Below are 13,946 nucleotides of genomic sequence, written 5' to 3'. Positions count from 1 at the left end.
ATGCGTAAGTGGGGGAGGTGAAAATTTAACGGGAATATTTGGAAAAGCTCTGTACTGAAATGGTCATAAGAATGTGGAATGAGATGCCAGCACAAGTGGTAAATATGAGCTCAGTTTCACCACTTAAAATACATTTGGACGGGAGCCTGGATGGTAGGGGTATGGAGGGCAATGGTCCTTGTGCAGGTAGTTGCATTAGACAGCTTAAATGTTTTTTCGGCATTGATTAGTTGGGCCAAATACCCTGTTTCCGTACTGAACTTCTCCATGTTTCTATGGCAGACTTGTTTGGAAGGGAAAAGGTAGGAATGATAGTGGAGCAGCAATGGCTGGAGTTTCTGGGAGCAATTTGAGAGCTGAGTGATTGATACATCCCAAAGAAGTGGAAGCATTGGAAAGGCAGGAAGACGCAACCGTGGCTGAAATGAGAAGCCAAAGTCAACGTAAAATCCAAAGAGAGGGCAAACAAAAGAACAAAAACTATTGGGAAACTTTTAGAAATCAACAGACGATGATTTAAAAAGAAAGTCAGATGAGCTCAGGGCATGGAATTATGATATTGTAGTCATTAATGAGTCTTGATAGGACCCAACAGACTGAGCCATTTGGAGGAACAAAATATAAGGGGCCTCAATATCTCTTGAAAACCAAGGTTCCCTACACCAGTTACCTTTCAATTTTTATTTTTGCAGGCTCATACGAACTTTACACCCCAAAATTTCACTTCTGAATGCCTCCCACTTACCAAGTACCATTTCAAGTTCCAACTCCTTAAAGTACAGGATTACAAGCTGCAGCTGGATGCACATCTTGTAGGTGAGGGCATCAGAGACACTGGAGGTCTCCCCACCTTCCCATCAATGTCCCCTCTAATTTGTAATGACCAGTGTGCACATAAATCTTGTACTGTGCATTTTTTACCCAGTGACAAATTGAATTTTATATAGCGAAGTAGTCATTTTAACAGCTAGCAAATACTGTCAAAAAGAACTTTGATCTCCTCTGGGTTTGATCGAGTTCATCTGCACTCTCACACAACCTATGTAGCAGGCCTGTAATGGGTAAATGAAGGATTTTCTCACCAGAGCTTTTGTACATTTTCCATACGTGATTTGCTTCCTAAATTATGCTTCAAAAAGGCAGATTTCCAAATATCACTCAGGTAACACCAGTTTCTGTACTGTACATAAATATTTCCCCTGAACCCTCCCCCAGGTGACTGACGGTGGTGAACTCATTGATGGCAATGCCAATGAATATGAAGGGAAGGGCTGTATTCTGTCTCGTTGGAGTCTGGCTCATTTGTGGTGTGAAAGCTACTTGTTGCCCAGGGCAAAGTTGTTTGATGTCATGATGTACGCACAGAGAATAGGTCAAAAACTGCTGGAGGAACTGAGCAGGCCAGGCAGCATCAATGGAAAAGAGTACTAATGCTGAATTCATCCAGCATTTTCTGCGCGTTGCTTGAATTTCCAGCATCTGCAGATTTTCTCTTGTTTGTGATTGGAAGTAGAACAAAGGTGATTTTCTCACCTGCTGATGTAAAAGATTTTGTTCCCTTTCTCCGAGTTCCTAATCCTTGCATTTGGAAAGCTAGAGCTCAGCTATGTCTTGAGAGATCCATCGGTTCCCATTCCCTCATCAGCCGGAAGCTCCCCGGAACCTGTGTACGGATCGTGGGGCTGAGAGAGAGGGACGAGAGCAGGATTGTGCCCGGATTGCTAGCCATGGAGTCCGCAGCTGACAGCAATTGACCCTCAGTAGGTGTTGGAAAACTGCCCGGAGAAATGCTCTTACCTGCAGTCGGTTGTTTGAAGTCTTTTGTATACTGCGCGCATGCGCGATTTTCGGGACCGTCCGCAACCCTGACGCCTCCGCATTTGATCGGTGCTTCAGCGACGGCGAATATTTTAACACAGGGCTTTATGGGTAATCACGGTGCCATTAAAGATTACTGCCAGCCCTGGTTCCACATCCATACCTCAGTTTTTTTTGTGTGTAGAGAAAAATCAGCAGCTGTTTTAACGTAGAAGCCGGTTCCCATAAAATCATGCATTCTGTGTATCGAATGCCAAAGTACAATCCTCTTGCAAATACAGATATAAAACACAAGAGATTCTGCAGTTGCTGGAAATACAGGGACGCACCCACATAAAATGCTGGAGGAACTCTGCAGTTCAGGCAGCAACTAAGCAGAGAAGTACACAGTCTGGGCATGCTGAAGGGGCTCGGTCTAAACGTTGTTTATTTATTCCTCTCCACATTTGCTGCCTGATCTGTTGATTACCACCAGTAATTTGCAGAAATTACCACATTTTTTCGAACAACCAGTTTCCAAATGTTTCTGATTTTTCATATGTAGGCAGATTATGCTGGTCTGATTCCTATTCTTCCTCCTTATAAACTCCAGACCCCATCTCTCTCTCTCTGGAGCCTCAAAGCCCTGACTCAGGCTGGCAACTCCGGTTTCTGACTGCCCTAGCAAACATTCACTTGCTAGTCTGCTGTCAGGCTTCAGAGGCACATTCCAACAACCCAGCTGTCTGAGGCAGAGTCCTTTGAAACTAGCTGGTGCATTCAGAATTGGCTTTTGTCAGCAGAAGGTAGATGATAATTACGCGTATGATCAGTGGTGACGTGCAGGGATCTGTTCTGTGATCCCCTGTTTTTAGTTTTTTAAATAGATGATTTGTTTGAGGAAGTGGAAGGGTGGAATTTGTAAGTTTGCAGATGATATGGAGATTGCTAGAGTTGTGGTTAATATAGAAGATTGTCGTAGCTTACAACAGGACATCGACAGGATGCGGAACAGGGATGAAAAGTGCCAGATGGGGTTCAACATGGAAAAGTGTAGAGTGATTCTCTTTGGAAGGATGAATTTGATGGTTCTTCCTCCCTCCACTGACCTGTATGTCACCCTTGGGCGAGGCATTGCTCCTACTTAGCACAACCCCTCCCGCCACCCCGATCAGGGTGATGTGAAGCCATGGGATCTTATGAGTAGCCAGCGCGTGTCACAAGTTCTGCTAATGTGTCCACTGACACCGGGCAGTCTGTCTCTGAAGAGTACTGATAACGGCTGTCTCTGACCAGTACTGATAACGGCTGTCTCTGAAGAGTACTGATAACGGCTGTTTCTGACCAGTACTGATAACGGCTGTCTCTGAAGAGTACTGATAACGGCTGTCTCTGAGCAGTACTGATAATGGCTGTCTCTGACCAGTACTGATAACGGCTGTCTCTGAACAGTACTGACAACGGCTGTCTCTGAAGAGTACTGATAACGGCTGTCTCTGAACAGTACTGATAATCCCAACATCTTGAAAAGACACTGCCCAGAAAGCAGCAATGGCAAACCACCGCAGTAGAAAAATTGCTGAGCAATCAGTCATGGAAAGGCCACAACCACCTACATCATGTGACACAGCACATGGCGAACGAACGGACAAATATAAACTGGGACCTGCTGACTGTAAGTGATTTAGATGTAGAATTTGTTAGCCGCATCTTAATGCAACATGTGTATTGTCCAACAAGCGGAAGGCCTGTACTGCATCGGGGGTTGGGTAATGAGCCCAGCCAGCAGACTGAACAGTGAACAGAACACCTCCAAACCCTGTCACTATTTCCAACTTCCCACCTGCCCCCTCAGCTGGATCCACGTCTCACTCCCCAGCTCTTGCCCCATCCCCACCCCTCACCTCTCTTCTCTGACTATTTCCTATCCATTCTCAGTCCAGAGGGAGGGTCTCGGCCCGAAATGTTGACGGTCCATTTCCCTCCACAGATGCTGCCCGACCCACTGAGTTCCTCCGGCAGTTTGTTCTTTGGTCTGTATAACCCGTGTTAGTGTGGGGAGCGGGATTTTACACCATATTCCCGGTACAATCTCAACAAATCCCAAATGATTGTCACTTTTCCCGGACCATTGGCCCCGCTTGCAGGACAACAGTCTGCCGGTGTTTGCCCCCCAATGTGGTGAAGTCCACTGCTCGCCACCACTGTGGGCACAGACATTTCCACAGATGAGCCCCTCCTGCCCCCACCGGAACAAACATCCTGTCCGCCCCCTCTCTCACCATCTTCATCCTTCCAATAAAATCCTCCCCCTGCCATCTTCTGCTGGGATTCCTCCTTCCCAACCAGGGGAGCCGGAATCGCCAATGGGCCGAGTGGTCTCCTCCCACCTCTCAGTGAAGGATCAGGCTCCGGCCACAGAAGACACTTCACTAACTTTCTCCAAAAATGTACTTTATTCAGAAATACTACAAAATAAAGTTATTTACAAAAAAAAATTGTTGACTGAGTCTTTAGTCAATAGTTATTTACAATAAATCATGCATTGACTCTCAGTCCTTGTTCAAAATAAAGACGTTTACAATATATCATTCGTTGACTCTCAAACCTTAGTCAAAAATAAAACTTATTTACAATAAAAAGCCAGGCGTTGACTCTCATTCCTTTATTGAAGTTCCATTACAGTCAATACCTTTCTCCATTTCTAGCCACTCCTGTGACACGATGTTGATTCAACTATCCATACTGCTGATGAGGTGTACACTGCCCACCCGACCCTCCCACTCCCACAGGTGACGAATCTTAAACTGTGGCCCTTCCCCACCGGGCCCTTGCGGTGGCTGCACCGAGTTTCAGTGCGTCCCTCAGCACGTACTCCTGCAGCCGAGAATGTGTCAGTCGGCAGCATTCTCCCACGGACATCTCCATGTGCTGGTAGATCATCAAGTTTTGGGCCGACCAAAGAGCGTCTTTCACCGAGTTGATGTTCTGCCAGCAGCACCGGATGTTGGTCTCCCTGTGCATCCCCAAGAGCAGCCCATAAATCAGGGATCCTCGGTTACTCAGTTGTTGGGCATGAGTCTCGATACCGTCCCTTCCATCCTGCTCCACACCCTCTCTGTGAACTCAGTGTACAAGATGTGGTTCACAGACTCCTCCTCATTGCAGTCCTCCCATGGGCAACGGGGTGTGAAGACGACGTCCCGGGCGTACAGGAGGGCTCTAACTGGGAGGGCCCCTCTCACCGCCAGCCAGGCGAGGTCCTGGTGCCTGTTGGTGAGGTCTGGCGATGAGGCATTTTGCCAGATGAACTGGACGGTCTGCTCAGGGAACCACCCCACTGTGTCCATCACGTCCTTCTCCCGCAGGGCTTGCAGGACATTACGTGCTGACCACTGCCTGGTGGCCCTGTGGTCAAAGGCAGGGGACCCCAACCTTTCTGGCACCGCAGACCGGTTTAATATTGACAATATTCTTGCCGACCGGCCGGCCGGGGGCACCTCTGTGCGCGTGCATGATGTGTGCATGCGTGTATGTGGTGATTCTTTTCTACAAATCGTGTTTGGCGATTCTGTTCAGTGAAACTACACTGTACATACATTATTTCTACTTTATATAGGCTGTGTATTTATCATATCATTCCTGCTTTTACTATATGTTACTGTTATTTTAGGTTTTAAGTGTTATTTGGTATGATTTGTTAGGTTATTTTTTTGGGTCTGGAAACGCTCAATTTTTTTTTCCATATAAATTAATGGTAATTGTTTCTTTGGCGTAAAGTATTTCGGCACGAAAAAGTATTTTATGTAATTCAAATACAATTCGCCCAAATAAAAGGCCACAAATTGGAAGTACAATCTGAGCTGTTTTTTCTCCAAACGATTTAGTAGGTAGATCTTGCCTTTCACTGAGGTCGAGGTAGGGGATCTTGGGCTTAAAAAGGTTGGTGACCACTACTTTAAACCATCGCACACCCAACACAGCCATGGGCATTTCCCAAATATCACAAACCATTCAATAATAACCAGGGTTGAACCCTGCCCAAAATCTTCTTACTGCAGAACCAAAACGGTCTGTTCAATCACCAGACTTGCCGAGGTCAAAACACCATTAAATGAATTTGAGGTAAACTGCAGGGGAATGGGAGAAAAAAAATAAATTCAGCTGGAACCCCTACCACCTTCCCTTAGCATACACATCGAACAAATAGACCCATGGTCTGCAGCACTCCCATTGATTCAGATGTTGCTCTGAAGAGCAAAGCTCTAGTTCCAAAGTTTCGGTGACATGCGGGGAAATGTTCAAGCTTGATGGGCAGCCTCCTCCCACATGGGCTAATGAATCTCAAAACTGTTTAACCGTATCCAACAAATGCTCACCATCAGATAGCATGGAGATGACTGCAGTTATTGAAGAATGTGCACATCTCAGCCTGTTACGTTGCTAGAAATGCTTTGCACACTGAGCAAAGAGAACAAAGATACAGAAACGATCACTGACTCAAGACCCATTCAGCTTTTCATCATTGTCAACTGGTACGAATATTGTTGCTGAGGGCTTGAGTATAGTTCTAAAAATAAAAGAGAAGTATAACATAGCAAAGACGAGTGGGAGGCCGGAGGATTGGGAAACGTTTAAAGAGCAACAGAAGGTAAATAAAAAAGCAATATGTGGAGGAAAAAAATGAGGTATGAAGGTAAACTAGCCAAGAATATAAAGGAGGATAGTAAAAAGCTTCTTTAGGTATGTGAAAAGGAAAAAAAAAATAGTTAAGACCAAAATTGGGCCCTTGAAGACAGAAGCGGGTGAATTTATTATGGGGAACAAGGGAATGGCAGATGAGTTGAACAGGTACTTTGGATCTGTCTTCACTAGGGAAGACACAAACAATCTCCCAGATGTAATAGTGGCCAAAAGAACTAGGGTAATGGATGAATTGAAGGAAATTTATATTAGGCAAGAAATGATGTTGGACAGGCTGTTGGGTCTGAAAGCTGATAAGTCCCCAGGACCTGATGGTCTGCATCCCAGGGTACTTAAGGAGGTGGCTTTAGAAATCGTGGAAGCATTGGTAATCATTTTCCAATGTTCTATAGATTCAGGATCAGTTCCTGTGGATTGGAGGGTGGCTAATGTTGTCCCGCTCTTCAAGAAGGGAGGAAGAGAGAAAACAGGAAACTATAGACCGGTTAGTCTGATTTCGGTGGTGGAAAAGATGCTGGAGTCAACCATAAAAGATGAAATTACAACACATCTGGATAGTAGTAACAGGTTGGTCCGAGTCAGCATGGATTTACAAAGGGGAAATCGTGCTTGACTAATCTTCTGGAATTTTTTGAGGATGTAACTATGAAAATGGACAAGGGAGAGCCAGTGGATGTAGTGTACCTGGACTTTCAGAAAGCCTTTGATGAAGTCCCACACAGGAGATTAGTGGGCAAAATTAGGGCACATGGTATTGGGGGCAGAGTACTGACATGAATTGAAAATTGGCTGGCTGACAGAAAACAAAGTAGCGATTAACGGGTCCCTTTCGGAATGGCAGGCGGTCACCAGTGGGGTACCACAGGGTTCAGTGCTGGGACCGCAGCTGTTTACAATATATATTAATGATTTAGATGAGGGAATTAAAAGTAACATTAGCAAATTTGCCGATGACACAAAGCTGGGTGGCAGTGTGAAATGTGAGGAGGATGTTATGAGAATGCAGGGTGACTTGGACAAGCTGGGTGATAGGGCAGATGCAGCTTAATGTGGATAAATGTGAGGTTAAACACTTTAGTGGTAAGAAAAGGAAGGCAGATTATTATCTAAATGGAGTCAAGTTAGGAAAAGGGGAAACACAACGAGATCTAGGTGTTGTTGTATATCAGTCACTGAGAGCAAGCACGCAAGTACAGCAGGCACTGACAAAAGCAAATAGCATGCTGGCCTTCATAACAAGGGGAATTGAGTATAAGAGCAAAGAGGTCCTTCTGCAGCTCTACAGGGCCCTGGTGAGACCACACCTGGAGTACTGTGTGCAGTTTTGGTCTCCAATTTGAGGAAGGACATTCTTGCTATTGAGGGAGTGCAGCGTAGGTTCACAAGGTTAATTCCCTGGATGGCGGGACTGTCATATGTTGAAAGATTGGAGCGGCTGGGTTTGCATACTCTGGAATTTAGAAGGCTGAGAGGGGATCTTATTGAAACATATAAGATTATTAAGGGATTGGACACGCTGCAGGCAGGAAGCATGTTCCCGCTGATGGGTGAGTCCAGAACCAGAGGCCACAGTTTAAGAATTAGAACAGAGTTGAGGAAAAATTTTTCCACCCAGAGAGTGGTGGATGTATGGAATGCTCTGCCCCAGAAGGCTGTGGAGGCCAAGTCTCTGGATGCTTTCAAGAAAGAGATGGATAGAGCTCTTAATGATGGTGGAATCAAAGGGTATGGGGATAAGGCAGGAACTGGGTACTGATCGTGGATGATCAGCCATGATCACAGTGAATGGCGGTGCTGGCTCGAAGGGCCGAATGGCCTACTCCTGCACCTATTGTCTAAATGTCTCAAATGCTGTGAATAAGGCATAACGATACCCAATTTTTGTTCTATTACACAATAAAAGTGAAGAGATTTGCATCCTTATACCTTGGTCATCAAGTAACAGAGTCTCTGGTTTGATGTCCCTGTGTGTAATTCCATTGCTGTGAAGATATTCCTGAAAGTAGGCAAAGACAAATATAAATCAGGTATTCTGAATTTACATCTTTTTCTAATTCTCCAAGCCCACAAAATATCAATCGTAGAAATGGAACAGATTTCTGGCAGAATTAGTGACACTAATAAGTCAGATACAATTGCTGGACAATCGGTTCAGAGAATATTTTGTGACTTAATCTGGGTGCACACTAGGCTTCCAGTGCCGATATGAAAGTTGAGTATGAAGGCTGGCCTGGAAGAATGATGAAACTTCTGAAGATGCTTTGGGAGGTCACCCATCCATGAACAGCATTTTACTGTCAAAGGGAACTATGGTGAGCTCCAAAATTGATCTCATTTGAAAATTGGGACAAAGCACTGTTAACCTCCTTACTGCTGGTTATAGTGCTAGTTCAATTCTGGCAGACAAAGCTCTTCGAGAGCAAACATGGGCAGGTCAATCCATCTATGATCATGCTCAGTAATGTACGTCGAAATAGAGAAAACTGCTGCTGCACGTCATAAACACTCACTTAAAACAAAGGGATAAATGATGAGGAGCACTTACCACTCCTGCTATCAGCTGCTGGAAAAACCCATCAGCATCTGCCTCGGGCATCCCCACGTCAGGCTCTGTGGGAAGGCAGATCACATTAATCAAAGGCTGAACTTGGGATCAGTTCGCAAATCATTAATATTGTCTGAAATTATGTCATTTTACATCATGCTTAAATTTAATCTCAAATCCCAGGCCTCATTTCACTCAGGTGCCCAAGTAGATGGATTCTCCAACGTGCCAATTGTACCCTATGATCAAATACAAAACAGTTGTGTACATTGCAAAACTTCTGAATGATCCATTGAGTTAAATGCATCAGAAACAGAGCATGAGCCAAATGGCTCTTCATTCCTGCTTCCCCATGCAATAAGATCATTATTGATCTGGTTTTGGCCTCTACACCACTTTCCAACTCTCTCTCTGCACCTGTAGATTTCCATGTAGTTCATATGCCTACAATATATTGTATATTCTATGGCTCTACCATAACTCTTAACGTGGAGAATTCCAAAGGATCACAACCTGCAGAAGAAATTCGTCTTCATCTCCTGATCAATGGGAAACCAATTACTCAAACTATATCCCATTTTCTCGATATCCTCACTTGGAGAAACATCGTCTCAGCATCTTGTCTGACAACACCCTCAGAATCTTGCTTCAGTAAGATCACTTCTCATTGTTCCCTACACGCTCACCCCTCGCCCCCAAATGTGAATCCCCTGATTCAAGTATGTCCTTTATTAAAGACGAGATCTAAACTGTACACAGAACGCCAGGTGTTGTCTCACGAGCTCCCAATAAAGTTGCTACAAAATATCCTTACCCTTGTATTCCATAACCCTTACAATGAAGGCCAACATTCCATTGGCCTTTCTGCATATTTGTTTAACCTACACACCCTTTTTGTGTGCTAGAGATTGAGTTTGCACTGCAACATTCTCTAAACACCTCTCTATTTAACAATCAGGTTTTTCTTTCTTCTTTCCAGAGCAGGCAGGCAACTTCATATTTTGTTCTATATTATATTTCAAAGGCCACTTTCCTGCTCATCCACTTAACCTGTGCTCATCACGTTGCAGGCTCTTGTGTACTCTGCATCACCTGATAAGCCACTTATCTTTATATTTTCAACAAATTTGAGAACATACATCCGGTCTCCTCAGATTACAACCAATGCATCCACTATCTCTGATGCCACTCATTTGTAAAGATACAAATTTGTCCTGTTCTTTTTCACTGATAAAAATAAAAAAAAAATCCCTCTCCCTACAGACCTTTGCAATCTGTTATTACTTTCATTATTTAGAATCTGTAACTTCTCATTCCCAATTTTACAATAAGCCTCAAAAACCAACATTACTTTTGGCTTTTTACTTGTATTTCGGTAAAAACCCCATCAATATTTTTAATAATTTTCTTATGTGTCCCACATTCTTTACAATTTTTGTGGCATACCTTGTAGTTTTAAACTTTCCCAGTCCTCTTGACTACCATCAATTAATTAATCCTCATTACAACGTATATTATTTCAAAGATATAGCATCCTAACTTCCTTGGGAATTCTCCACAGATGGTGCACCCTTCTCGTGGGGCGTTTCTTCCTCCAGACTTTTGCTGTAAGTTAAGAAATACCTCCTTAAATGAGTGCTTGCACTGACATCAGACGCTAGAGAGGGCGGGCGGAACAGTTCGACAGGACTATCAGCTGAGAGGAGGAGTATTCATACACACCAGGTCCGCCTCTCTCATTTGGTTGGTGAAATATCAGCTATTTTACACGATCAGCTATATTCCAAAAGAGCTTTCGCGACGAGGGAGAAAAAGACAACTTCTGTCAAAGATTGAGAGAAATTACACCAAACCTACTTCAAACGTTGGAGAGAAGTAGGATAAATCGGTGTCCTGCAGACAGTCGGTCTAACTTAATAGAGGGAAGACTAGCAGGATCCGAAAGGGTCCGGACAGTTGTGGGTATCGCTTCTCCGCTTTTTGGCTGCATCGTCGCAAAGTGACAAAGGCAGTGTACAGCTTGCCGCTTGCGTTTTTCTCCGACCTCGGAAACTGCAGAACCATGGCCGGCAAAAACCCCGAGGTTTTTATGGACATCTCTATTCAGGATAAACCCCAGGGTCGCCTAGTGATGGAGCTAAGACCAGATATTGTCCCAAAGACTGCAGAAAACTTCCGTGCATTATGCACAGGCGAGAAGGGTTTCGGTTACAAAGGCTCAACGTTCCACAGAATCATTCCTGGCTTCATGTGCCAGGGTGGCGACTTCACAAAACATAACGGCACTGGAGGCAAGTCCATCTATGGGGAGAAGTTTAAAGATGAGAATTTTCAGCTGAAGCACACGGGGCCAGGCATCCTGTCCATGGCCAATGCTGGACCAAATACAAATGGTTCCCAGTTCTTCATATGCATCACAGGGAGCAGCTGGTTGGATGGGAAACATGTTGTGTTTGGATCTGTGGTAGAAGGAATGGATGTGGTAAGGAAGATGGAGAGATGTGGCACCATGAATGGAACACCAAAACCCACGGTTAAAATCACTGAGTGTGGGCAGTTGACCTAAAGTATTTGAATTTGGAATTGTACTGTTTAAATAAAGTGTGATTGTTTGGAACTCCAAAAAAAAACACACAAAAAAACGTCCGGTGCTGCTGGCAGATCAGCTCGGTGAAAGGCGCTCTTTGGTCGGCCCGAAACTTGATGATCTACCAGATGTCCAGTGTAGACAGGAAAACCTGGATCAGGGGTCGATGGACCGGACCGTGAACCGGAATACCGTCTTTATGGACCGGACGATGACAACATATTTTGGTCTTGTTCTATACAGGAACAGTACTGGATGTCAGTTTTTTCGACAATTTCTAAAGCACTTAAAATTAATTTACAATTTAGCAAATTAACTGTGCTTTTTGGAATAATTCCTCAAAATATCCGTGATATCTCTATGTCTGACCATCATGTTATTGCATTTGTTACATTGATAGCTAGGAGGGTCATTTTGTTGAAGTGGAAGGATACATCAGCTCCCACTTTGTCACAATGGTTCTCTCAAGTGATGCTATGTCTTAGTTTGGAGAAAATTAGAAGTCGAACCTTTGAACCTTTATTTGATTTTGAGAAAAGATGGGGTTCATTTGCTCGTTATTATCATTTGAGTTAATTGATAGATTTCCTCCATGATCTAATTGTAAATTTTTGGTATATATTTTTTTTCTTGCTGGCGGTTTGATGTTTATTTTTAGAGGCTTTTTGTATGACGCATGGCTCCGGGTTGTACACCTAATGGGGTTTTATCCCAGATTTTCTGCTTAGTAGTGTTTTTTTAAAAATTATCAGCAACATTTTTCAATCTTTAAAATAATGTGTTTTTTCCTCTAGACATTGTGTTGCTTAATTTGATGTACTCGTGTTATTTTTGAATAATATAATAATAATAAAAAGATTTGAAAAGAAAAAAAGAAAGAAACTGCTGAGATACAGTCGGCTAAGAGCCAAGTGCTGATAAATAGGACCCGTGTAGAATTGATGAAGTTCCTGTCTCTTTCTCCATTCATGTTTCCTCCTTACGGCAGAACTAACCCTCTCACTGTGTCAGAATCAGTGATTAAAGTTCATCCCTGCACATTGTAATTTGAACCGTCTCACTGAGGGTCTCATGGAGACACAACCCCTGCCCTCTGCACATGTGATCACATCTCCCCTGCTTCTGACATGTCAAATAACCTCAGAATGGTTTTCTGATTCAATCTGAAGGTTATGGTACATTCAGCTCATCGTCAGACCTGACAAACCATGTCTTCCCACAGCTGGTTCCACCTGTTGGTGTGTCCTCTTTCCTCCACCTCCAGAGAAGCTGCATCTCCACACAAACTCCTCACTTGAGACGACTGTCTGTACCCGTGACACAGAAAATCACAACACTGTCACTCTCCTGATACCATCCGGGAAGCGGTACCGCAACATAAAAGCCAGGACCAACAGGCTCCGGGACAGCTTCTTCCACCAGGCCGTCAGACTGATGAACTGACGCTGATCTGAGTGTACACTATATTACATTGTCTATTTTATTTATTATAAATTACAATGATTACACGTTGCACATTTAGATGGAGACGTAATGTAAAGATTTTTACTCCTGATAGATGTAAGAAATTAAGTCAATGCAATTCAATTCCTGATTCCGTATCTGAGCTGCTCGCCTCCGGATATCCTCCGTCAACGAGCTCCTTCCTCAGTCACCATCTGTGAGATTATAAAAAACAATTAAAAACGATCTATCAGACAGCTCCTGTACCCCTCCACCCCTGTTAAAACTCTCTGCTCAGCCCCTTCCCTATTCCCTTTCCCTTTCAGACTCCCGATGTGCCAGCAGATCCGAATTCACCGTGTGGACATTTCTACCCCACAGGAGGCTGTACAAACCCGTGTCCTTCTCTGATGCACAGCTCAGTCACCCCAATCCCTGTCTGCACTCGCAGCCCATGACGGTGACAGCTGTCCTAGACTCTGTAACTCACAATCTTGTAACACAGAATCTTGTTCACAGCAAGTTTAGACAGTCATTAATATGAAGAGAGAATTGTTGTTTCCTGAAAGGACAGGCGAGCGAAGCTGTCTGAACCAATTCACCAGATGGTCCGGTGTTTAAAAGTTAATGTGTCCCGGGACCCACACCCACACCCACTCATAACCCCGACCCACACAGACAGACAGACAGACAGACAGACTGTCCCTTCGCCCCAAACCCCCTGCAGAACCACAAGGAATTGATCCACGGCCCGGGCTCGGTCGCAAAGTGAAAACCGGGGCTGAGGAGAGCCCGGAGACAAACACCCCGCTGCCCACTCCACCAACAACACGGCACAGCCGGACACATCTCACAACACCGGATCCGCTC

General features: G+C 44.3%; 1 protein-coding gene across 1 annotated transcript; it reads left to right on the top strand.

Annotated features, from left to right (window-relative positions):
• The first annotated feature begins 11,043 nt into the window (after positions 1 to 11,043).
• Positions 11,044 to 12,473, top strand: LOC140207721 (peptidyl-prolyl cis-trans isomerase-like). The gene has a single exon (XM_072276277.1). The coding sequence runs from the start codon at positions 11,109 to 11,111 to the stop codon at positions 11,610 to 11,612; it is 504 nt and encodes a 167-aa protein (XP_072132378.1). The 5' UTR covers positions 11,044 to 11,108; the 3' UTR covers positions 11,613 to 12,473.
• The last annotated feature ends 1,473 nt before the right edge of the window (positions 12,474 to 13,946 follow it).

Source organism: Mobula birostris, chromosome 13 (genome assembly GCF_030028105.1).
Source record: "Mobula birostris isolate sMobBir1 chromosome 13, sMobBir1.hap1, whole genome shotgun sequence".
NCBI lineage: Eukaryota > Metazoa > Chordata > Chondrichthyes > Myliobatiformes > Myliobatidae > Mobula > Mobula birostris.
This window is presented reverse-complemented; position numbering and strand designations above follow the sequence as displayed.